Consider the following 27,195-nt stretch of genomic DNA (forward strand, 5'->3'; position numbering starts at 1 on the left):
GGGCAACAGGTATATGCCCACTTGGTGCAAGCAATTAGCTGCTGTGTAAAGACAGTGGCATATGTTGCACGTAGGGCTTTGAAACATCTGTGTCCTAAGTGGCAAAAATCCAGGGCAGCCAAATGAGCCAGCATCTCAGTACACAGCATAGGGGAGTTTGTGCCTTTGCCGTAATGCCTGAACACTGGAAACATGACTAGCACAAGACAAGTGTATACTGGTCCCACTGCTGTTCCCAGGAAAAATACAAGCAATGCTGAGCTCTTCCTTATCGTAAGGATTGCACAGCAGAGACCATTCACAGATTCCAGTTCTACCCCTCCAAATTGCTGTTTTAATACAAGTAGTGCAACTGTGAAAGGAGGAATCACAGCATTTATCACCAAGTCCCAACTCAGCAAAGCATCATATACATGGTCAAGGTTGAACAACATCCTTCTGTTGGTCAAGTAAGGACTTGTGCATGGACATACTTAGGCATGTGGCTGAACTGGGCCCCTGGCCTCTATGTACCTATATATTTTCAAGCAATTCCTATCAAAGTGTAAACACACAGAGGTGCTAAAATGAAATTTAAGATGTTTGAAGAAAAATCCAACATCTTTCAGTTTTTCTCAGGGATTTTTTTCAAGTGTAAAATCCAGCTTGCTAGCTGAAATCCTGTCTTGGACTGTGATGCTGAGTGAAACTGAAGACAGGATGACATGGGAACAGCTTCTGTGAGAGAAAGACGTATTCCTGTGAGCCTACTTATCTTCTTTTCCAGTTGGATTTCCAGGTTCAATCTCTTATTGAGGTCCCTGAGTAATCTTTACTCTCAAATCCAACTTTGAAGGTAATTACAAAACATCCTATGAAACTCGCCAGTGAGACAGATGTCTCTTCCAGCTTGAGAACAAAACCACTCCTGTTATTCAGTCAAAACAGACAGGTTTAATCACTCTTTCAACTTTCTAGTAACTATCCTTAACATCCACAGCCCCCTCTACTTAGAATATCTGCCTTTCCAGAAACCACCTTACTTGAGAACTGTGCTGGGACCATAACGAAGTCATCTGTGTCACAGGACGAATTCTTACTGCTGCTTCCAGCAGAGTCCTTAGATCCATGCAGAAAGCCGGGGGAATCCTGGGTAGGAGATGCCAGCGCCTTCTCCTGCAGCTGCTGCTGCATCTCTCCAAGGGACTGCTAATTCAAGAAGAAAATAAACACTAGCTTCAGCACAGCTACTTCAGCATTCTGCTCGACCCTTTAAACTGAGCTGTACAAGGCTACAAACAACATTTTGCTGATAAATCAGGGCTGATAGTTTGCCAGAAGCAGCTGTTTAGTTTACTGAAAAGGAAGAACCTTTTATGTCCGTGTCAGAACAGTGCATCTTTTGTTACACAAAACATACTACCAGCATGTCTGATGCTCCCCAGATAAGAAAAATTCACTTGAGGTATTGCATCCCTCTGCTAAGGCTTTCTGGATCAACCACGCATTTTCCACCAATTCAATTTAGTATGGCTGTGAAACAGAGAAGAGCCTTTAGAGATAGTTTTGGTTGTTCTTTTGGGTTATGTTTTTTTTGTTTCGTTGTTAAACATTAAACATCTAGTCTCCACTCAGGCTTTTGCAGTAAGCAGCACCCAGAAAAACATACGTAAGTGTCCCTGCACTTTCAGGACAACTCTGTTTTGCTGTAGTGCTAATAAGGAGTTAAAGAAAGGCCTGAAGGAGGCTAAGCATTCAGTAGATGAACACCTCACAGCCATCAGAGGCAGGACAGACCCTAAAAAGTCCCATTTTTCTGCTTCCTTCAGCGAAATGATGAATAGCCCCACAATCCTCATGTTTTGCAGACAGATGGAGGAGGCCAGATGCTTTAAGAAAGCTTTAAGACAGCTGAACTGCCCACGGAGTAGATCACAGTCTTTATCCTAATGCATTTTTAGGCTGAGAAAGACTCGAATCAGCTTTCACTTGGGCCATATTAAGGCCTTGCTCACCCTCCAAAGATTCTCCTGCTGTACCAGTGGGGACTCTTTCTCACTGTACACGCAGTACATACAAGCAGAAGGAATTTTCCAGCTGTCAAAGTTGTCTCTCTTCCACGCAACTTGCTAGCTCTGCCCTGCAGACATGGCATTTTTCACATGCTGGACCAGTACACCTCCACCAGTAAAGCTTCAAAATGCAAAGTGGGACCAGTGCAGTACACTTCTAACATGGTACTCACTCCTGGTCTGGCAGCAAGTCTGTACCATCCCCAAGCTTCCCAAACCAGGAAAGCTCAGGGGAGAGAGTCTGCTTTTCACACCGTCTACCCATTCCTGGAGTCTTACGATCAGGAGGGCCTCAGCCTACTTAGGGCTGCAGAAGGGAAGAAGCTGTCAGGGATACAGTTACACAACATTCAGAGGAGAGCAGACCTCTCCCCTCTGCCAGCCCACATCATGAGCACCTACATCAACTTCTGATAGTGCCTCTCACCCTTTCTCACACTAGGTTCAGACACCTTGGTCCAGGGAAACTCAAAAGAACAAAGCAAAAAAAGCAGTAATACCAGGGAAGAAAAAATTCAGTTCTTCTCCCTTCCTTACCCATCACACCACCAGCATTCCTGAGTTCAAAGTCAAAAGGCAGCTTTCACCAAGAGCCTCCAAAAACAAGCTTTCAGTTCAGTGAGCTGGAGGAATGTCACTTCACTGGTCAGTTAATATTCTGCCCTCCAGAAAAGTTTTCATCATTTCAGGTAACCAGAGAGAAAAACCACCAGTTCAGATCATCTCTCACAGGACCACTGGACTGTGGCAGGTCTGGTCTGAGCAAACAGCTTTGCTGAACGTCCCTCTGTGGTGCCTGGGAATGCTGGTCAGAAAGTGGGAGGGTCACCTTACAAAGAAGGGTGGATGTGCTGTCAAGCTGCAGAGACTTTACTTGAAAACAGAGGCATTACTTTGCAGCCAGGTAAGCAGTGCTATACGCTGAATTAGTGACTGGTTTTTGGTTCCAAGGAGCTTCCCGTCTCTGCCAAGACAAGCTAGTGTCTTTAATACCAACTTCTTTCATAAAAGATTTTCATATCATAGGCCATGGCAAATTGAAACATTTCTTGTGGAGAGAAAGACAACCTTCAGGATCCAAACTCTGAACAGAGCGGAGAAGACACTGAACCAAACCCAGGCAGAACTAAAGCGTTCAGTGACTTGCACCAGGAGACAGCAAAAACAGAGGCTTTGTTTCAAAGCAGCAAGCAGGGAGACCATTGACACAAGCAGAGCATCTTCTGGGCTGTACTTACAGGAGGCGATGCCAGGTGGGAAGTAGAAGAGCTGCTGGAGGAACTACCGGAGCCTGAACTGGGATAAGAAGGCATTGGCACGGAAGCAGCTAAAACCAGCAAAAGACAAAACCAAAAGAAGTTGTCAAACTAAGATCAATCAATAATAAAAGGTCTTTTTAATCTTTTCCCATCAGGTTTATCTCATGTACCATTATGTATCTCATGTATCAGATGTGGCCAATCAAAGCAGAACAGAAGAAAAATTAGCATTCTGTTCAGTTGTACTATTCACATGCGTGCACTCCTCCGCGCACTAATTTCAGTTACAGCTCTTGGGGTGGAAGGTCTCAGAACACCTGACCAAGGTCAGATGTCCACTCAACAGCTGACCTACACAGGTAGCAAGATGGTTTCTGCCCTAAAGAGCCTCCAAAGCACGTTTGCAAATGAAGGGAAAGATAAATAGAAAAGTGGACTGAGTTACTCATGTCAGGAGCAGAGCTTAGAAGCTAGACCATACCCTTAAGGTTTCTTCTTTATCAGACCTTGTGGCTTAGCACACACACAGCAAATGTTGGGAGGTCTGTGCTAAGTTAAACACATGCCTACTTAAGCCCTCTGTGCTTGCTGCACCCAAACAGTTGGGCATCCCAGACCACATGCTATAAAAAAAACACCCCCAGAATTAATCATTCCACAAGGAAATAGTTCATCGCTTCCTATACCTCAATACGTTCTCCCTCGGTCACTTCTGCAAGTTAAAGAGGTTTTGCTTATTTAATCTCTTTGTACAGAAATTGTTCTACAGCACAGGCTATTCTTGCATCCCTTCCTTTTACGTTTTTTTGTTCAATATCAGAACTTACCATTATATTCACTTCATTGTTAAACTGGCTTTTGTAACTCTCATAGAGGCATAAAGCTCACAGTGAAAGGACTAGTTAGCATTGACCTTCAGGCAGAAAAGATGATTAAGGCATCACAAAGAAAAGAATATTTAACTCCAATTAGGCAAGTCAGGTTCAGTAAATGTCTTAGAAGAGCTCAGCTCAGCTGAGGAGGGAGACAAGTCAAAGGTAATGCTGGCTCTTCAAAAGACTTTGAAGTATTTAGTGGTTCAAATTCCCCAGTCCACCTGCACAAGACTGAACAGTGCAGAAGATGCAGAAGAACCCCAACATCCCCACTTCAAGGCAGCCTGAACTCAGATTTTACTATGTGACCATTTTGGTATTTGACCGACTTAAGCGTTGCCTCTGATCTCTCTCTTAAGCGAGAAGAACACTTTGCTTCTCTTCCATTGTGCGGGCAGAGAATTAGCACTTTGTATCAGATTTCTACCTTTGCAGGATCTGTGCTAATGACTCCATACTTAATATAAGGAAGGTTAATAACACCTAGAAGAAGAATGCTTCTGTTTGAAGTAAAACTACCTCTGTCATTAATGACATTAGATACTACAAAGTCCTTAGTCTATTCAACTGGCTAGAGAAATAAAAGTACATCTCTCAGCAATTAACTGTTGAAACAGTGTTCTAATGATAAAAGAATGGGAAAATATGCCTTTTAATAAAAGGCTTTAAGAAGTCTTTCCATGTAGCCTATCAAAGAAGGCCAAAGGATGACTGGACCAGTGTCTCCTAGCACAAAGAGAGCAATCACTTAGATACTGAATTCCTCGGTCTGACAGAGACGTAACAAGATCCAACAACAGAAAAATGAAGCCAAAATGTAGACTTAAAATGTATGTTTTAACATAAGTAATCAACCACTGTAACAGTTTAACCAGGGTCATAGTGATCTCCTCCACCCTTTGCTAACATTAACAAAACCCAAATGTTTTTCTAAAGAGGTTAAGTTAGACTGCAAAGAGATGGATTCAGCAGAGTCCTAGGGCTTGTGCAATAGGAACCCATAGCGGGATGGCTGCATGGGCCCTGTGTGCCGTTCCCTCTTGTGTTGGGCCATACTGGCAGAGCTCACTCTGCCAGCATTTTGAGGGTTAGGTCCATAATGAAATAAATCTTTCCAAAGCTTTGTGAGAGGCTACTGTTTAGCCTCTGCATCTATTCTACGCTTGATTTAGTGCCCTTGATGGACTGTGCCGTTAAAATGCACTGTGGCTCTGGTAAAGGCACTGGGACCACGGTACCCTGACGATGGGTTTTCTGGGAGGTCAGTCAGGGGCTTGGCATGGAGAGCTACACCGTCCGCACCCCATGTGCTCTTCCAGCACAGCTGGTTCCCACTCCCCACGCCCAGGGAACACACACAGAGGTCTGAGAACGTGTCTGTAAAAGGGAGAGCTCTGTCCTGCCTACACCACACTGCTTTTGATCTCTGCGATCTTCCCACAGAGCCTGCAGAGCAATCCCTACTAACTTCTCTATATATTTAATACCAGAAATCCGAGAGGGGGAAGAAAGTCTCCCCATTTTTATCCTGCTAACTGTTACAGAACGATTCACCCTTGTACAGACAGACCTCCCCATTATGGTAAGGCACTTCTAAGAAAAGGTAAGCGATTTCTGAACTGTATCCACACATGCCTGCTGCAAGACTTTCATTGCCATTCATTTTTCCTGGAATTAGTATTTTTGTTAGAGTCAGTTCTCTCTCAAGGTCTCCTCCACTCTATTTTGGTTCTGTGTTTATTATTGATTTAAACCTGGCTGGAATTGGGACTTTTCTATTTTTGTCTGTTTGCTTTGGACAGCTTTCCATTAATCTAGGAAGACAGCAGGCAGACTTTGCCACTATCATCTGAAACTCGAGTTAAAACTCTATCTGCATGAAGCACACCTTTAGATACAGCCTCTATTAATCACTGTTCTGACCTGAAACCCTGTAAGCTCCCCAAATTCACACTGTAATGCTGTGAGGTCCAACTCAAAAGGTCCTGACACTAAAAACAGACTTTCATGCATGTAGAACCACAAGGTTTGGCTCTGACAAACTCTCTCTGACCACCACATCTCTGTTGGTGCATTTTTCAGCATCAGCCACGCAGGACAGCTTGAAAGCAAGACGCTTGCTTCCATCGCCTCCACACACCCAGGCACTCCCAGTTTAAAATTAAAAAGGGTGCAAGCACTTGGCTCATCATGTTTTCAGCTGAAGTCTGAATGCAGGGAATGTTAACATGGATTGTAGGCCCCCACCCAAATCCAGAAATTGCTGGATTGTAATTGTAATGTAAATAAGTCTGTTTTCATAATTGTCCTCTCCAACTTGTTCCAGCAACAAAACAGTCATGCTGTATGTTGCATAACCAATGCCAACTGGTTTCAGAATGGGAGAGCTGGAAGCCTTAAAGGCAAGCCTGTGCTCCAGCTGTGTGGATCTTGATAGTGGATCCTACACCTGCAAAAATCACTTCTGACAAATCATCCTACCAGGGGCTCAGTTGTCCTAAAAATATCCGAGCCTCAAGCTTTATATAAAAAATTTTATTTTGGAATCTGTGTTTTACACACACTGGAGAGATGCATTTTTGTGATTATCTGGATTCAATTAAAACCAGTCATCAAAAAGTTATTTAATTGCAGTCTCTGACAAGGCAATAGTTTGCATGCAAAAAACTGAATGGACTTGTCCAAAGAATAAGCTGCTTTTTAAGAGTTTAAAAATTTACACCATTAAAATCTTTTATATGCAGAAGTCATGATTTTTTTGCTAGTTTTTACCTATTCTATGTATAATAAGATTATAAAGATGGTAAAAGTCAAGTTAAGCCTGACATACTCCAGACACTGAACCACCCGTACACTTCTGAACCAGAACCACCCATGTTTCAGGCTCTTGTAACTCAGAGTAAAGGAGGCACCAGCTTACCATTCATTAAAGGCAGGAGCAAAAAAACTTCCAAAATATTCTGCATGGGTACCAATTACAATGTGTTTACTGAGAGAAGACTTGCACAAGTGTCTAATTATGCCTTCTCATGCATTATTACTGTAACACACTGCCCCACACCATATGCTGATCAGACCTGGCTACAGACAGACACATTCTGACCAGACACAGTATTTTAAAGACTTTTTATTAATAAATTTTTACACATCTAAAGAATATACTTAGTCACAGGTGCAAAACCCACAATATAAAGTAAAATATAAACAAACAAACAAAAAATAAAGGACATGTTTTAGTTAACAAAGCCCAACGTCCTGAACCCACTCCCCAGGCTAAAGCCTGTGGCAAACAGAGCTTTATGGTACACCCTGGATGGCAGCAGACTTAACATCCTTGCTTCAATAAAGGAGTGAGATAAGAGGAGTGACATGAGAACAACCAGCCTTCGAAACCACAGTGGAGAGGATGAGCTTGTCAGAAATGTCATATTTAAAGATTTTTGACAGAAATATTGATTTTGCTGAAGTGTCTTGAAAAACATGCGCATTTATTTAAACAAGGGGGACCCCCTGCCATAGCAACTTCAAAATTATCCGCTTAGTGAATTATCCATATTTGAGGCTTCCCCAATTTTCTGGAATTCCAAAGTTACGTTATATTAAAAAATTTCTTTACGATTCCATGAGACAGTGTACTAACACATATCCACACAGAATGAACAGCCGATGGCTCTCACTTTATCTGTAATCATTGTATGACCAGCTCTGAACCAGCCTTGACAGGGTTCAGAAGCCCGGGTGATGTGCTCAGCTCTGCATGCTGGTGGCACCTCTCCCATTCTGCCCTTGCCACCTGAGGGCAGATTTGCCTGTAGGGGTATGGAGACCACCATGCTCTGCTCAGACTGCAAAATGTTCTCCTACAGAAAGGAAGTGTCTCACCTTAAAATTGGTTTGGGACCTAAATGGATGCAGAGTGGCCTGCATCTGCAGGGCAGGTGCCTCCGAGCTGGAGGGTCCTTTAGGCAAAGTCTGCACAGTGGATCCCTAAGCTTAGCTGAGGTCTCAGTGCATTCATCACGCAACAGCTACTACTCCAAAACACAGATGCTGGTACAGATCATCCAGCAAACTCTCCTAAGAGAAACTTGCACACTCAAATGTGAATGACTTAGTCCTGCTTCCACCAAAGTCAGTGGTAGCCCAATTATCAGCTCCCAAGGAGAACAAAAACACAAGGGGACACTGTTCCTGCCCCCAGCTCTCCACTGCAGGCCTGAAGACTCTAATTCAGTCTGAGCATGACCATCATGATTCAGATGCAGCTGTATCTCTTCTCCTCTTTGATACTTCCTATACTTATGATGCTGAGCCTCACGCTGAGATGAAGTAGAACAATAAACTTTTGGACTCATCTTAGTTCTGCACGCAAAGCCAGGGGAGCTAGCTGCTGAGCAACTGCAACCTTGCTAAGTCATCTACTTCAGCTAAAACTGTGCAGATGTTAAGCATGCTACTGTGTTAAGCAGCATTCCGCACATCTCAGGTGAATTTTTCTTATTGAGATCACCACAGCCCAGACCTTTGCTGACACACTGGCTTTTCTCTCGACTATTCAGAAATCAAAAGGACCACCATTCCCACATGCAGCCTTTCTCATCCAGGCTCTTCACTGCATTTCCCCGAGGCAATCACTGCCATCTGGCAGTAGCAGAGACCTCCACAGCAGACTACAAGAACCATCTCCACTAGCACATTTCTGTGCGCAACAACTTGAAGACCTCCAGCAATGGAGAGATATTTCTCCTCTCATCTTTTCAAAACCAGTAGTGGTCTCTCCTGGCTGGAAAGGACTCCAGGCTGTGGACATACGCCTGGAGGTGAGGACCAGCAGGGCAGCAGAGAGGTCTAGAGATCGTATAGTCCTTACCTGCCTGTAGAGCAGGGCCTTTTATTGGGCCTTGACCCCACACCATTAACTTTGGTGCAGCTGGGGGCAAAGGCTGAGCTACAGTCTCCTGCTCATAATGGTGCCTCTGGTTTCTCCACAGCAAACGCGCCGAAGTTGGAAACTGAGGCCAAGTCAGGAGAACCCTCTCCTGTTTGCAGGGGGTTTTCTGTTCCCCTGGCCAATGAAGCAACTGAACCGCTGGAGGTAAGAGATGAGCTGGTGGGCATGCAAGAACATCCTGAGGGAGTTCTCTGCCTACAGGGGGATCAGATTTTGGAAGGCTTTTCCCACACCGCAGTGGTATAGCAGGTGCTGAGAGCTGAGCTGGCTTAGGAGCAGTCCTACACAGGCAGAGTCCTTTCCTGCCTGCAGAGGAGTCCTGTTTTACAGGACTTGCCCCACATCTTGCTGGCGCAGATGGAGATTTGGGCCTGGCTGGCTTGCAAGCTCCCCTAAACCAGAAGCGTCTTTTCTTGCCTGCAGGACGGTCACCTAAGTACACAGTTAAAATCTGTATCAGGAACAACTGAGAAGTCCTGCTCTGGAACCAGGAAAGCAAGAGACTGTCAGGAGTGATGTGGACATCAAACAAGGGGCATCCACCTACAGCAGACATCCAAGAGGGGCTCCCTGTTCATAAAGCATTGGACATACTCCCTCTGAAAATTCCAGCCCTTGCATTGGGCACCCCAAATCAGTCACTGATGAAAATTTTTGGCTCTATCATTTACCTGGGACATTAAAGGCCCAGGAGGATAATTCCAGAAGATGACAACCATACACAATTCCACTAAACCAAGTCTCTTGGCCAGAGGACTCTTATCTTCCATACACTAGAAGCAATTCTGAATTGTTTTCCACTGAAAACAAACCTCTGAATCACAATACATGTGGTTGGAAATTTTCAAAAGTTTTGAATCAAAAGAGGAAAGAAAGAACTTTAAATGGAAATCTATCTTTGTTTTGGCCAGTTCTCACAAAGCACCCAAATTCAACCCTTCTAAAACAAGATTTATCAAGAATTTGGAGGTAAATGCTGAAACAAGATTTGGTAACCAGAGCTTAGCATTTTGCACAGCTAACCTAGAGTACCACCTGGCAAGCAGGGACAAGAATACCAGTTTCCACCATTCACTATCATGAATTATCCTATGGATGTGGATGAAAAGCAAGATTATGCTGCATAATCCTGTTTACCTACTACAAGCATCCCCACGGGCCAAGCACTGGCACAAAGCAGCTGAATACATTTCAAAGCTACATTTACTTCTACTTTAGGTTTCTAAATAGCCCCCTAATCAGCCCTTTGAAGATAACTCAGCAAAATTAAATACATTTTGATGACAAAATCTGGACATGACACAGTAACAAACGCGGAACCCCTGTCTAAATAACTAAGAAAACATAAAGTAGTCTTTTCCCTTCCTTTTGAACTAGCAGCAAAGGAAATCATGTCATGGTTCAAAAAGAATCGTAATCAAAAACGCAACACTTACATTTTTTCATAGAGGCACTTGCATCCAAGAACGGGTGATGGAAAAATTCATCTGAAAAAAAAAAGAATCAAGAACAATGACTCAGTGAAAGGAAATGACTGTAAAAAGTTTACAAAGCAGTTAAAGCATAGCAAGTTACAGTATTTTACAGTGATTTTTCCACACAATCCAGTCAACCATGGAAGCTGACTGACTGCGGTTGCATATAGTAGTGGTCAAGAATGCAGACTGGGGACCGGATGGAGGACATACTCATAAAAAAAAAGGATGGGAAATTATTTGGATCCAGGGATTGCTATGTAAGTATGAAAAGAAAAGTGGCTCCTCTGCTACCAGCCACCTCTGCAAAATCAGCTGGGGGAAGGGGGGCAGCAGGCAGAGAAGGGATGTCAGCTGGGGCAATTACATGAATAAAGGGGGGGGTGGGGAAGTCTTTGCCAAAAGTATGGCCAAAGGACATGAGGGTTTGTACCTTGGGACTCCCCACCAGTACTAATGGATTTTCCTTCCCCACAGGGCATTAAAGAACTTAGTAAGGTTTTGCTGCAAGCTACAACCCTGGGATGACAGGGAGAATACACTAAATTAACTGTTAATGCTCCTCTGTCTTGCAACAGCTCTTAAATTTGTAGGAATGGGAATCAGTTATTGAGGGTCAGATAGTGTGACTATGTTGAGACCTGGCATAGTCACATTTCTGCATGTGCATCAAAAGCTTCTATCAGCAAGAAGAGAGAACTCCTCAGGTGCAAAGTAGTACTAAAAGACAAAGTCCCTGGCTGATCAGGATAGTAAGTCACCCTGATTGTAGCGACCCAGGGGAGGTGTATTTATCACACTGCGCTGCCACTCATTCCACAGAAGAGGAACGATGGACAAAAGAACTTCCACTGAGAGATCTTCCATCACGCACAGACCCAAACACATCACACACTGAGGGCAGAAATGCATTTTCTAAAAGGTCAGCACAGAACAACAGCCCAGAACTCCCTTCCTTTCACATCCAACAAAACTGCTGCATTCTCCACTCATTACAGGAGGATATGCTACAGATCCAGGCCAAGAAATGCTTCTGTCCTGGCTTGCTGGAGACCCTCTACTTGCTTGCCTGTCCTCACAAGTAGGTACCCCTCCCGACTCCTCTGTCTCTGATCCACTGCAGCTCTATGCCAGAGTCCTCTTCTATCACAATCAGCAACTCAGCCTTTCAGGAGCATTAGTCATGGATCAACACTGATTATTTGGCTAACTGCAGGCAGTTCAACTTGTTTTCCCAGCACAGATTTCCTGTTGCAACACCCAAGGTTTACAAACTTCTGCTTTCTGTAAACAGCAACTCTTTGGCCAGTGAGCTTTCCACAAAGTAGCAACTAGGGGTTTTTTTGTCTGTCTGCTTTTTAAACATAAACAATCCCTCTCTGCCCAGCCTCTCCTTGCCACTGCCAGGCCAGGGCCCTGCAGCCAGAGTGCGCTGGTCTGGAGTTTAGCACAACAGAAGTGATGGAAGTCTCTGGCAGAGAAAGCTGGAATCTCACAGATTAGATCTGCTGTGGATAGAGAACATCCCTATCCTGCCAGGAGCTGCTCAGCTTCTGGAGTGTCCTGCTTTTGCTTCAGCCTGCTCCTCTAGAGGGTACCATCCCTCAGCTGAGCTGATTCAACTCAGGGGGTGGAAATGATGATTTCTTTCACTTTTACCCTCCCTCCCCCCTCCAAACCACTTATTAGTTGTGCTTGCAAAGCAAAATTGAAACAACCCTGCTTGTAATCATCAGCAAGAAACTTGCAACTTGAAACCCTCCTGGCTTTTCTCGATATAATCTTGAGATTGCGAAGACCATCAGTTCCTGGTAGAAGAGCAGCTGAGACGCACAACAAGTAAATGAAGCTTCAAGCTTATGTGTTGCTGTTGTGTGAATCGACTGAACTCTGGGGGAGCGCCATGGGGGGCACTGCGCGCACCTTCAGGCAGACTACGGAGGGCCTCAGGGAACAAGGAGCAGCAGGACACCACGCTCTTCCGGGAATGGTGGTTCAGGAATCATCCCTGACCCAGCAGCCCACACAAATCTTTACCTTACAGAGCGCAGGAGGGTAAAGTAACAGTGAACAAAGGCACCAACCATCAGCCAAGGTAGACCTTGTAGAAATAGCATAGGTGAAGAGAGCAGCCTATGGTTAGTTTGCCAGCAGGAGGACAAAGCACCTGTCTACTGGGAGCCATCTAAGGGAAGGGAGAGATCTGCTTCAGACAGGATCCAGAGCTGTGGGACATTAACAGTTTGTGCGCAGCTGGCCATAGACAGCAGCTGAAAGCATGGCAATAGCTGGGCATAGAGAAGTGCTCTCATTTAAGTATTGCTACTATTTTGGCAAGGGGCATGATCTGGGGGTCTCCTGAGCTGATACTCTAAGGAAAGGAAGAAGGGTCCATTCAGTAGGTGTAGGTCAGAGAGCCTCCGAGCCCTCAGGAACATAGAGAAACTGAAGACCGAGCACCAGCAAACAGCAGGGAAAGGCAAACAGTTGTGTCACAAGCAGGGAGGAAGCTCAGATGCTTTGGCAGAGAGTCAGAGGAGAGGAGGCAGAGGTGGATGAGACCAAGAATACAACTGGATGCTGAGGAACTGTATTGGTCTAAATAAATCATGGCTCTGGTACTTGCTCTCCTCTCAACTGACAGGAAATATTAAAATGTGGCATGGAATGCCGCAGAGCCATTGAGATCTGCCTTCTATAAAGCACAAGGAATATCTCAAATATAGGCTTCTTTAAGAATATATTCACAAACCCTCCTTGAGAAACAATTACATCTTACAAGGACATGCCAATTTGTAGAGAAAAGGATCCCACATGTGATTAAGGGCAGGCAACAATCTCAATGCAGCAAGATGTGCTGTAACTGTTGTCCTGAGTGAAATTAAAGTCTATTATCTCAGTTTTCCAAGAGGTAGACACTGACTCATGCAGTCTACTCCCAAGAGGTACAAAAACAGCTTATGGGGGGCTAAAGATGTTTACCAGACTCAATTTCTGACAGCAGGAAAACAGGAACCTCAAAGATACTTTCTTTCGAAATGCACAGCAGCATGATAGAAGAGGTAGAGATCCACAGCCCAGATAGACAATCTGCACGGAATAATACTGAGAGATGCTTATATTTAAGTCAGTCTGTCAGTAGCTTCAACAACTCCTTTTTCAAAAGGCTTGTTTTCTCACTTCTGCACCCCAGTAACCAGTCCTTTACATTCAGCACTGGATAATTTTATCAGCCTCAGTTAATACACATGCTTGCTTCACCCAGGTGACACTATCCCCAGAAAGGCCTTCCTGGTATCTCTAATTCAGAAGAACAACAGAGGCTGCAAAACAATTTCTCTTCATCAACTAGCATATGCTGCCCAGCAGGAAACAATCCACCTGAGCAGATAAGCAACAAAAAACCAATAGAAAACCAACCCCCAAAACACTGAAACTTTTACCCCAAGCCTGACTAAAAAGCAATATCCTGAAAACACACAGCAGCACACTTTATTTTCACGTTAAAAAGGTAATGTCTGTGCAAAAAGCAGAAAGCTCTATGACTTGCTGTGATACTCCCCACCTGATACTTAACACAAATCCATAGGCTTTGGCCCCACAGCCTTGTTTCAGGAAAACCACTTGAACACGCTTGCCCAGCACCAAACCTTACTTGAACACAGAGGCTAAGGGGCAAACTCACCCTTTCCACCAGCAGCACTGGCCCACAGAAGCAAAGATGCTCCCTGTGGTTCTCCTCTGCACTCAGAGACACACCACCAGGACCAGCTTCCTTGGTGAGAGACAGTGTTCACATCCTGATTTTTACCTGAGACAGGTCTAGACTATCTTGGCCCAAGGGGAAGGGAGAGGTGGAGAGAAGAATAAAAGACCATAGAGTTGCCTTTAGATGACATGGTCCTTTCAGGGGGTCTAGGAAAGGTTCTACCTCTGCCTGCTTTCCTCTATGGCATGGCTTCACTAGAGGGTCTTCAGACCTTTTGGCTCAGCTAGACGCATCTGAAAGAGGCTGCCAAAGCCAGAACTGCCTGGCACGTAATGATTGTTCTCAGTCTAGAAGGAATTAAGAGATCAAAAAAAAGAAGAGGAAATTTTCATGCCAGCCCAGTCAGGAGACTGAGACACGGGTCTATAGGGAGAGCCGAGAGACTGCCATCTTGAGCCCTGATAAGAACAAAGGCATCCTTCCACAGAAACCTGGAGGAGGAGGGAAGGGTCTGCAAGCAGCTACAGTCTGGCTCAGATTATCACTGCAGACCCTGAGAAACAGGGGCTATTGAGTGAATTGTTCATTAAATGGGTGCAGCTTGCAGCTTTGGGAAGGAACTATGACAGAGAAAGAACATGGATGCAAAAGATTCACATTTCACCTGGTAGCATACTTAACACAATAGAAGTTCAGAGAGATTATAAAAGCAGAAGCCAGGAGAGGGAATGCAAGTAAGAAACTGTACTGGGTTTGCATGGCAAGGTTTTGGCAGCAGGGGAGCTACCGGGGTGGCTTCTGTGAGAAGCTGCTAGAAGCTTCCCCCATGTTCGATAGAGCCAATCCCAGCCGGCTCCAAGACGGACCCACCACTGACCAAGGCCAAACCCATCAGTTATGGTGGTAGCGCCTCTAGGAGAACATATTTAAGAAGAGGAAAAAGAACCTGCACAACAGCAACTGTAGCTGAAGAGAAGAGGGAAAATATGCAAGAGAAACAACCCTGCAGACCCCAAGGTCAGTGAAGGAGGTGGAGGAGGTGATCCAGGCACTGGAGCAGAGATTCCCCTGCAGCCCGTGGGAAAGACCATGGTGAGGCAGGCTGTCCCCCTGCAGCCCAGGGAGGTCCACAGTGGAGCAGATCTCCACCTGCAGCCCATGGAGGACCCCACGCCGGAGCAGGGGGATGCCTGAAGGAGGCTGTGACCCCGTGGGAAGCCTGTGGTGGAGCAGGCTCCTGACAGGACCTGTGGCCCCATGGAGAGAGGAGCCCACGCTGGAGCAGGTTTTCTGGCAGGACTTGTGACCCTGCGGGGGACCCACGCTGGAGCAGTCTGTGCCTGAAGGACTGCAGCCCATGGAAGAGACCCACACTGGAGCAGTTCATGAAGAACTGCAACCCATAGGAAGGACTTATGTTGGAGAAGTTCATGGAGAACTGTCTCCCATGGAAGGGACCCCATGCTGAAGCAGGGAAGAGCATGAGGAGTCCTCCCCCCGAGGAGGAAGGAACAGCAGACACAACGTGTGATCAACTGACCACAACCCCCATTCCACATCCCCTGTGCCACTGGTGGGGAGGAGGTAGAGAAAATCGGGAGTAAAGTTAAGCCCAGGAAGAAGGGAGAGGTGAGGGAAGGGTGTTCTTAAGATTTGGTTTTATTTCTTATTATCCTATTCTGGTTTGATTGGTCATAAATTAAATTAATTTTTTTCCCCAAGTCAAGTCTGTTTTGCCTGTGACAGTAATTGGCAAGTGACCTCTCCCTGTCCTTATTTCAACCCACGAGCTTTTTGTTGTATTTTTTTTCTCTCCTCTGTCCAGCTGAGGAGGAGAGTGATAGAGCAGCTTTGGTGGGCACCTGGTGTCCAAGCCAGGGTCAACCCACCACAGAAACATTTGCTGAAGGTGTGCCAAATCTCTGGGTTTACAACACTGTACTGGAATCAGCACTGACCTTTCCAGCATATACACTAAAAAACACAAGATCATGCAGTCTTCCAGGCACAGGTGAAATCCAGGTGTCTGGATGCTTCTCCTAGCACCAGCCAGAAGTACAGGGGTTTGTGAAGTTCCATAGCACAAAAGAAGACACAGACAGGCAGCAGAACTAAAACGGGAAGGAGGTCTTACCAAAGTCCATGCGGTCCTTATGATTACGCTGCAAAAGGCCCAGCAGCAGCTGCCTCAGGTGGCTTGACGTTTCCCTGGGGATGCTAGGATTGAAAACAAAAGCAAAATAAGAGAGAATTGCAGTCTCCTTAAACTGCTTTTACATATTCAGGAAGGCAACCTGCAAATGCAAACTCACTTTGTGCCTGCTGGGCTAGGAACATAAGAGGAGCTCACTGGAGAGAGGCTGAACAGAAACATCTCTATTTGCATCTCTGTTTGGCTTTTGCTCCCCATTGTCATTGTTAAGGCTACAGCTAATCTAGCTTTAGTGGCCTCTCCTGTGAGCACCTGCAGATCCTTCCCTTCCACAGCGGTGCCAACATCATCCAACTGCTTCTCAGCTAAGTCCATTCAACATGCAATATTTTGCACATGATAAATAAAATCTCTTCTGCTTGCTCTAAAGGGAATAAGGAGGTCATTAAAATGAAGCAGTTACCAAGGAGAAGCTTCCAATTAAGACATTGGTGGTGAAACATATCACCAATTACTACCATTTTATTAAGGTATTTCTTTTTCAATGCAGCTTATGTAAGGCTGGCAAGTAACCTTTATCTATTTGCTTCCTTGATATACAGCATTTAGTAATCAAATGCCACCAAGATGTGAGCAACTGCCACCCGAGCAAGCTAAAATTAGTGCCGCTATTACCCCACTTTCAGTATAGCTAGGAAGAAAATACTCTTTTCAATGACCACTGCACCACAAGAGCTAGTAAATCATTGTGCTCTCCCTCACCCCACAAGCAGATGGGGGATGGGCCAGGGCAGCTCTTCACAACCCCAGTAGATTGCAAGAAGCAGCGAATAAATGAACAGATTAAGGCAGGGAAAGCAGAGTTCAGCTCTTGCATAAGTGGATTCAGCTCTGCTGACTTTCCTCCATAACCAGAAGCACTGTTAGGAGCTGTAGCAGCCGGGCCCTGCCTCCAGCCAGAGCAGAGCTCTCCAAATTAAGCGTAGGTGGCTCCAACTCCTTTCAGTATTGACTCTGTTTATCATGGCTGTGCCCAGTACGGCCCCACGGTCTGCCAGGCTTTCCCCTCACCCCATGCGGGGTCAGCTGAGGTAATGGCATGTGTGCTCAGCACAGTAATTTTAACTGCACGGAGCCCAAGCCTGCTCAGTAGCACAGCACGTGGCTCGCTGCTTGGGCAGGGCTCCACTTTGCTGGGCTGGCATCACTCACTGCCCTGAAGCCAAGCCTGACTGATGCTGGGAGAAACAACCCTTCATTTCCACCAACTCTACCCCTGCCACAGACAGGGTTAAAAAAAAAAAAAAAGAAGCTAGGACAAAAATAGTGGCAGGGGGAAAAAGAGGTGCTACCTAGCACCAACAGACTCCTATTCAGTGAAACTGGAGATGTGAGGCAAAGTACGTATTTATAGGTTTCAGTACTACCCAGTTATTTTTCTGTGAAGCCTTAGGCCTCGCTGGTGCAGGAATTTGAGCCCAGCAATTCCTAGAACAGAGAATGACGGCAAGCAGCCCTCATCCTTGTTTGTACTGGAGGAGTTGCTTTTCCATCCCCGACACTAGAATGGTTTCCATGCACCTTCCCAGGTCAACAAAGGAGAAGGCAACCAGGACTCTGGAAGGGATGCAGTTAAACTGAGACTCAGTTTGAGCCAAGAAAAAACACCCTCTCATCAAAAAACGCGTGCCTTAGAAGCACCCTGCGTAACGGAATAACCCTAGATACCACAGCTAGCAGAGCCTCCTGAAAAATACATTAGTGCTGGAGACCTGCAGTCCTCCAGCGTTACCGTCATAATTTATTTATCCATGACACATAAAGCTCTTAGCCAAAATGAGTCCATTTCCCAGCAATGACTTTAGCTTTAGTATGGTTTTATAGCCAAGAAACAGGCAGGTGAAGTAGTAGACCTCAGATGTCACAACACAAACTGAAGATTGTGCAGACTGACAGCCTCCTCTTATCTCTCACATCTAAAACATCAAGCTTTGCTACGCTACAGTATTATTTTCCAAGGCCATCTCTTTAAACATAAGCAACAAAACTGCCTCCTTCCCCCCATGATCTAGAATGTACTTTGCTGTGCAGATCAGCACAATGAATGTTAGCTTTTCAGATCAGTGCTATTAAAATTGTGAGGCCTGTGGGCTCTCTCCTACTGACATGGGCTCCCCACCTCAGAATGGCATTTCACCTGTCAGCAACAGCACCAGCCCAGCAGGCAGAGACCGCTGGTGAGCATTTAATGAGCTCTTCTTCCCCACCCTGTTCCCAAGCCAAAACACAGCACTTTCCATGGTGATGCTGGAGAGGTGGGTGCCAGCCTGCCTAGCCCCAAGGAGAATGAAACCAAATCCTGGCACAGTCTGAGAAGGAGGTCTCCGGAGCAGTTTCGTGTTTCATCCGGTATTGGCAGGGCTGGCAGAGGCAGTTTATTCATGTTTACTCAGGAAATAGCACAGATTGCAGTTCACGTTAAAAGAGACAAACTGACTTTGGAAAGCAGGGTATCGGCATTTGCACAAAGGTCACTTCAGATATGACTTCTGTGGTGAAAAAACAATGGGCTTAGATCTAAATTTTGGAGGAATTTGGTAGTTATAAAATGGAGATGAGTGAAAATGGTAAATGCAGACTGCGTAAAGGACTCACAACAAAGGAGAAGGACTAATCCCTGCAAGAACAGGCATGCTCTCCTCTTACAGCTGAGTTTCTATTCTCCTTGCCTGCTTCCTACTGCATGCACCACGAGCCAAAGCAGCAGCAGGGCAGCGTGATCAACACAGGGAAGCTTACTAATTTTAGGGGTTAATTTCTCTTAGTAAGAGGGATTGCCTCAAAGGTGAGCAGCCATGTTTTAGGCTGTGTAGGGGAAACAGAAGCTCTACTTTCTGCTCACCCAGACTATCTGGCTCCAAGTATGCAGTGGTGTTTTTGCTTTGAATTGTTCTGCTTGGGTGTTTTACTCCATTATGCCCTCTGGTTCAATCCAGCAGAGTATGCAGATGCCCCAAATTTAGTCCTGGTAGAAATTTTGTCCCTTCTCCCCAAATCAAAAAAGGAAGTACTTAAAGGGAAATTAAATGCACGGTGCAAGCCATTGATAAGAGCTCTAGCCTCTTGACAGTTCCTCCTGCTATCTCTTGGAGCTGTCTAAACTGATAAGGAAAAAAAAATCCATATACAGCAACTCAATGAACTTCCTGCCTATGTGGCTACATTAGCAGCTCTGCCAAATGGAAGCTAACATTCTGGTTAAAAAAAGGCCTTCCAATTTTTGGATGTATAATCTGGAACTCCAGTCCTGTCTCTATACCAGGCTGAGATTTTCAGAGCAGGCATGAGGTTCTGCTTTAAGAGCTCAGAGATCAAAAGGAAAGACCACATCAACAAAACCAAAATACACTGACAAATCACAGCACTGAGTAGCTAGGTAACATACACCCCGGTGGGACGAAAGCAGTTATCTTCCCCTTGAAAACTGCAGCAGTGTCCATTTCCATCGAGGTTATAATATTTCCTCCTATTAGCAGGATGGACACAAGCAGTTGCTGCCCTGACACGTGAGAAATGGTAATGTGATCTGCAGTCAGGTATGGCAGGTTACACGAGAGACTGCAGTCTGACTGCTTGCATGATTCAAGAATTGCCATGATTTCTTCCCAAGGTTCCCAGCCTCAGGGAAGCCATATGTGGGACAGGACCCCTAGCTGGCTCTTGAAATCACTAATGATCCTGAATTTTTGCCATGTAGGAGAGAAGTAGGATCTGCTGAGAGAGAACACCAACTCTGGCAATCTGCTGCTGTCTGACTTTCTCTGGGCCACATCACTGGTGGTTTAAGGAACGGGGGAAAGCAGGTGGCCAAATATTTCAGTCACCTCCCTGAGTGACAAGCCAGGAGCATGTAAGGACAGGTATAAATACAGAGTAAACAAGTGCATACAAAAGGTGACACTGGAAAAATGCTTACTTCGGCATCAGCATCTTGTTTTTCTCATAGAAGAGGCGAAGATCCTGTGGACTGCTGGCCTGCAGAGGAAAAAGAAAACCAGTGCATGAAGCAGTTGACAGTGAAGGAAAGTGATTAGCATTTCTATTTCACAGTTACTCTGAAGAGCAGAGAAAAGCAGCACTTTTCAGTTGCTGAACCAGCACAGACAATGAGAACCTGCAGCTTGCTTGAGACTGAAAAGCCAGCACTGTGCCAGAGTGAAAATACAGTATTTCAGCCCACTGTCTTTTTGTCCCTGACCTGATTCTGTCCTGCTCTCCCCTTCCAAGGGCTGAGCTTCGTTGCAGTGAGCTCTCATGCTCAGGTCTGAGCTGGCCTAATAGCCTCACCCAGGAGGCTAAATAATTGCAGACGTGAGGAGTCCCAAATGATGAATGGCAGATCCTGCTGAGAACACGGATTAGTGCTGCAGGGCATTTAGAAAAGGGGCAGGGGGCCTGTTGATGGGCAAGGGATCTGTGAAGAGACCAGGAACATGGGGAAACAGCAACAGAATTAGGATTTTCTACTTTAATTCCAGGAAGCCAGAAGGCCTCAAGCCACAGCTCCTATTTGGGCAGTAATATACACAACTGCTAGGGATGTTGACAAGATCCCAAATTCTGAGAGATAGGATTTAAAAAAAAAAAAAAAAAAAAAAAGGGCTAGGCACAAGAAGAGGTTTACAGCTGAGGTTAAAAATAAAATCACCAGTACAGAAGCACAAACACATAAAAATCTCCTAACGTCATTTCTCCATTTGCTTTTATGCAATGGATAATACAGGCCAGTAAATTAACCGTCGTGTCTCAAGCTTTTCTGCTTAGGCAAAGTCTCCTTATTAAAGGCAGAACAGGCTGGCTGGCATGACACAGACATGAAGGCACATATAAACAGGGAAGGAAGATCAGAGAGATTCATCTGCAATCAATTATTAGTGCAGCAGAGTGTGTAGGAAAGTGTGAACAAGGAGGCAACAGGCAGCTTCTCCTGATGTTCAGGGCAGGCTCAAAAAACCCTCGAGCCTTCCACCTACTTCCCTTTCTAAATTAGAAGCATTTAAGGTCAATTAAGATGCTTAAAATAGCAAATCAGACAAGCCAATCTGCAGATGGCCATCAAAATACCACTAACACAGCATGGCTGGAAAAGCAGCCACATAAGGTGCTGTTTCAACATCACCTACTCCCTCTGGCTGAAGATGAAAATTAAGGATAACTGAGAACTCAGTACAAAACCTCAAGAGAAACCAAAGGAACAGTCTCAAAAGCTGCTAACATCAATAGACTTGTGTAGTACTGATCAGGACAGTATTTCTTGCATAGTCTTCACAACCCAAGCTTCACAGATCTACCAATTTGTGCCAATAGGAGCTACCGGATTCCTAAAAGATGGAAATAAGAAAGATTTCCTGGTTCTCCTTTCTGCAAGAACATATCCTTTGCTGTTCACAGACACAGCAGGGACCCAAACAGGAGGTGCAAAAATACTTTCCTCACAAACCATTAAAATGAACGTTATTTAGCAAAACACTTTGTTACATAGATGCCAAATTGCACCAGAATTTGCAATCACTGCCAATTAATTTGATTTGGTTCAGTAAAACTCCATTTTATACCTTTCCCCTTGCAGATCTTGCCCTATGATTAGATTCTTAGTATTTGGCAAACTATAACAAGGCCAGCGTACACACTGCACCAAATGGCTTGGCCACAACGCTCTGCATGATGAAAAATATGCCTGACAGACATAACATACAAGGAGGAACAGAACTCCACTGCAGGGAAGCAAAGTGCTTGCTCACATCAGAGAGATACAAGCCTTGGCTGTTTGCTCTGTTCATTTCCTGTCACAACAACTCAATTGTTTCACAAATACAATGAAGCTCTGATCTATTTCAAACATTGTTCTGTCAGAAATTTTCCTGGCAATAAAGACAGAGTATATTAAAAGCAGCACACATGCACAGCCTGGTTCATTAGAGAGGGTTTCTAAGCACTGGCTTGGATAGAAACAAAATCGTCAGTAAAGTTCCCCTCTTCTTTGTACAAATTAAAGATATCCCTGTAGGGATGTTGTTTCTCCACATTCTGCTGTCTCAGTACAATTCCCACTTGTTCTGCAAGGACCTTATCCAGGGTGTCAGGCTCCTACCCACCCAGACAATGTTTTCTCACTAAGGCTGTCCCCAGGAGCCCAAAATTCAAGGCTGGTCTCCAATACAGGTAGCTGCCTGCTGGGGAATAGAATCATTTTAGTGAGTGCCCAGCACAGACAACTGTGGATCACCATTGATTTGGTAAAACCAACTGCATCTTCACGTAACTTCATTATAAATCAACTGAGTCACACAGTTCTGTTCCTAGCAGCAGGGTCCCAGGCTTGCAGTAACATGCCCACTGCTCTCCTGCTGTTAGCATCCACTTCATAAAGCACTGGTACCTTCATCCACTTTGCTCACCTCTTCTTTCAATAATAGTGCTTCTCTGAGAATCAAGGAAAAACCTGCAGAAATGTTTGTAAGACACTAAAAATATCATTTGAATTCCTTCTTTGAGGAAGCTAAGGACTTAATTTGAAATGTACCTTCCAGGCAGATACACCCTACCCAACACCAGAAAAAGCACATTTTAGGCAGCTAACAACTAGGCCATTCAAGGTACACAGAGCCAGCAACCTGTAAGACAGCATCCATCTGTCAGAAAAGAGGGACGCAGAATGGACAGCTCAGTTTTCCCCAAGAACGGGAGACACCACACCGGCATACCAATTCATGCCCTTGTTCCCCCTCTCATGTTACTATGGAGCAGCTGCATTAGTGTAACTGGCTCTGGTTTTGTCTGTCCTTTCTATATATAAGACAATTGGACAAATTCAATCCTGCCACTCTGTTACTCTGTCCTGAGCAGCAGTGGAAATATGTTGAGCCAACAAAGGCATTCAGCGTAACCCTGCCAAATCCCATTCGGTGCTGGCTGCCTGCAAATGAATTGCACGCGAAAAGCACGCAGGGTGGTGTTTCCAAAAGCACTCAGCACCGGATTTGTTGTGCTTGGGCAAAGGCTGGATGCAAGAGCCCAGTGCTCAGTCAGAAGAGGGCCAGAAACATTCACACCCTCCGTGAAGAGCACTGTCTAGTCAACACTCCAGAGCAGGTATATGGTATCTGCTCTGTTTTTGAATCCTTTCCTTTGGCATTCCTGGGGATTTGGAGCCGCAGAGAAGGGATTCAGATATCTTAGGAAAAAAAAAAAGAAATAAGTAATGGTGTTTCTAGCTCAGTAGTTCTAGGGAGAAGCTTGAAAACCTGCTGCAAATACCTTCTGCTTGTACAGTCTTAACAGTTGACATTTTAAGACTACCACAACTAAGTGGCTGGCATTTGCGGGAACCTGAAAGCACAAGGACCAGGAAAAAAAAAACAAACAAAAAAAACCCTAAACCTTTTTCTTTAGCTGTCCATGGATGTTCTCCTCTCTACTCCCAACAGAGCAGGAACAGACCCACAAACACTGGTCCAAAAGCCAACGGCTCAGTGACTACAGCAACAAGTCAATCACTGCACACCGTCTCAGCAGAATAACCTACCACTGCCAGGAATACCTGTCCCCATTGACACAGGACAGTCCAGAGGAACAGCTTTGGGAACAGAAGAGCAGCCTGCCTAACAAATAAACCAAGAGTTCAAATTCTGGGTGTAAAATCCTCCCTTCTCTTGTCTTCCTCAAGGCCCATTTCACAACATAGCAGTTGTTTAAAGTGATACATAATCCTAGTACTTATGCAGGCAGAATTAACCCAGAAATTAAGCAGTTGGTACACCAGGCTTAGAAATTAGTTTTTCACCTAGCTGGGATGAGAACATGTGCAGGCAGGTTAACTCTTTCAGAGCAGGCGGCAAAACTTGGATTACCTCTCTTCTGACTTCCCTGCTCCCCAGCTCACTCTCCCACAGACACAGCGCACCGCATCTGTAAAGCGGCTAGAAGACTCATGCAAAGGCTCAGACAGCAGACAGCTAGGTTTCATGGTCCTTAGCAAGACCTGATGTCCAAGTGGACCTGTGCCACTGCCAGAGACAACTCTGACACAAAGTGCACATGCTTGCCAGCGTGTCCGCTTACCAAGAGCTGACCAGTTTTGAAAGGGGTCACACAACAGGAACCACCAGGAGCATCAGTGTGATTCTCCCCACCACCACACCCCAAAAAAAATATATTGAGGTCATTTAACTCTAATCACATTTAAAGCACCATCTGACAAGGACTAGATTTGTTTTGGAAGATATTTTAGACCTTGTGTAAATCTTTTTCTTCTCTGCTTCCAGTTTTGCTTCTGGTTGTCACTTGTCTACACAGCCTACGTCACCTCGTGGTGGGCACTGGGTCCCAATCTTTTCAGCTCAGGTGAGGACAAGAAAAAAAACCACTAGACTCTCAAGGCACTCCTCAGTACTGGTCAGCAAGACCAGGAAACACACTGTCCGAAGTCCTATCCTCAGTGACAGAAATGAAGAGATGCAAGTGCAGACCACTTAAGCAAGGCAAATTAACAATTCCACATTAATACAGTCCTCAGCAAATCTGTTTATAGGGATTATGAATCCCATTAATCTCATCCCTATGGCAGTCTCACTGTTTTGTTTATGGGCATGTTTAATACAAAAAGCTCCTTAACACAGCTTCACCAGCCATCCTACCAACTGTTCACATCTAGGCATCAGCAGCTTCTTTCTTGTCTGCGTGCAGTGAGGCAGGGAAGGGACAGGAATGGCTCTGGGAAGTTGCCTTGGGTGACCCAGCTATAGTTAATTTTAACTTTAAGACAGCCAGAAATCACATTCATGCACATACATACATCTCTGTCTTGATTTACGAGCACTTTCTGGATTGACAGCTACCTCAGCCTTTTCACACATTTGATCTTTTCTCTATCTAGCCCAGCCTCCGAGAAGCCCTATTTTATTTTTAGGCAGCTCTTTCCTCCTCACTGCAGATAACAATGGAATCCTTTTGTTTTGCATCCTCATGAAGGTACCTAACTGGCTCATGCAGCAAACAGCTAGAGTGCTCAAATGCAGCATGTTTCATATGACCAACCATGCTACAGATTCCCAAGGGAATCTCAGCTAGACAAAGGTGACGGGCTGTCCTTGCCAGCCTGCGAGGGAAGGCACAGTGAGGATTTAGCCTGAAGAGGTTAACATCAGAAATCCAGTTCCTGGCTGCCCTGTACAACTGGGTCTGCTGGTGGCACTATGTGGAATCAGCCTGTTATCTCCCCACGCATCTCTAGCTGTCCCTCCCAAAAGCACTCATTCCTATTCATGGTCTCCCCATCACCTCTGTTCACTCCCCCTCACTCCTCCCAAAAGCCCTGTAAACAATAGCTTCTTGCCTGCTCAGTGACCATCAGCAAATTCTTACAACACAGTCATGCCAAAAAAGAAATAATACCAGTAAACCTTTAACTAGCTTTCCAACATCTGCCCTAGACAGGCTTCTTTCACCTGAAACTCGCAGCTAGGAGAAGGCAATTTGTGACACACATGGTCAAAACAAATAGATGGTGCAGAGAACCATCTGGGCTGAGCTCTTCTCTCTCCCTGATCAAACAAATCCACAGCTGCTACTGCAGTAACAAATGGGGCCTGGCATTTTGCTTCAAAATACAAACCCCAAAAGAGGAAAGGGCATGGAGAAAAATTAAAAATAGAGAAACAAATGATGCCCATCCCCAGTCCAACAAGTGTTAGATATATACAGGAAAGAGAAGTTATCCAGTCAGGCAGGCACAAAGCAATGATCAGGACCTGCTGGGCAGGGACCAAAATGTCCCCTTAATGCCCACCATAAGGCAGGGTACCGCCAAGCCTCAACCAGAGGGACACAGGCATACAGGACTCACCTCTGTGGGAGCCTGAGGACACACGTATAGGCAGAGAGCTGATAGTTTTCTGACCACCTGCCCTTTCAAAACCTTGGCCGGAGAGCTGAATGAAGCTGACTAGTATTCAATTTTATTTCCTGTAAAAACTCTTCTCTGCAAGAACAAATGTTTTCAGAAGAACATTTCTGTGACATGCTTCAATGGCCAATCATAAAAGCCACGTAATTCTTTTCAAAGAAATCAGATGCCCCACGGTTGTGTGTGAGCTATTAAGCAAAGAACACCTATGATAAAGTCACCACATTAAATAACTAAATCATTTGAATGAGCAAAGTATCAAGGTCCCTTTAGAGACTAAAAGGCACCAAGTTACAAGACAGAACGAGTGCAAGGCTCTCCTATAAATGCGGAGTCAAAGCTTGCTTTCTCCACCCCCATGTTCTTTTCTTAAAGTACAAATATTTATTTTCTTTTATCCTAACAGTCATTTTCTCCTCTCAAAGACACCAACGCTGACAACAAGTGGATGCAGCCAGTAAACAGGAGCCATTCAGGAGTTTCGGTGTACTTTGTAGGGGTGTTTATAAAAAAAGAAACATGCAAAAGGAAATGAAGTCTTGCTCTAAATGCAGAGCAACCTGGTGGACAGAATATAAAGCACTGGAAAGGAAGATTTTTACAGCAGCAGGGAAAAAATGACCCTGAAGGAGAAAGGTGTTCTTGGCTCTAGACAAAACCAAAACATACCATTAGTTTACTTCTGTATTTGCCCACTCTTTCCTGCAACAGATTCAGAATTCACTTTATCCTTCCTGATGACGTAACTGCATAAACATT

General features: G+C 45.0%; 1 protein-coding gene across 1 annotated transcript in view; it reads right to left on the minus strand.

Annotated features, from left to right (window-relative positions):
- The window catches only part of ULK1 (unc-51 like autophagy activating kinase 1), an 85,753-nt gene that overhangs the window by 27,438 nt on the left and 31,120 nt on the right, over positions 1-27,195 (minus strand). The window contains exons 10-14 of the mRNA XM_010581724.1: positions 20,449-20,507; positions 16,455-16,537; positions 10,573-10,623; positions 3,290-3,378; positions 1,023-1,188 (exon numbers count right to left, since the gene is read on the minus strand). Of these exons, the coding sequence (XP_010580026.1) occupies positions 1,023-1,188; positions 3,290-3,378; positions 10,573-10,623; positions 16,455-16,537; positions 20,449-20,507 (448 nt within the window). The remainder of the gene's footprint in view (positions 1-1,022; positions 1,189-3,289; positions 3,379-10,572; positions 10,624-16,454; positions 16,538-20,448; positions 20,508-27,195) is intronic.

The sequence above is a fragment of the Haliaeetus leucocephalus genome, unplaced genomic scaffold (genome assembly GCF_000737465.1).
Source record: "Haliaeetus leucocephalus isolate CR32 unplaced genomic scaffold, Haliaeetus_leucocephalus-4.0 Scaffold802, whole genome shotgun sequence".
NCBI classification, from domain to species: domain Eukaryota; kingdom Metazoa; phylum Chordata; class Aves; order Accipitriformes; family Accipitridae; genus Haliaeetus; species Haliaeetus leucocephalus.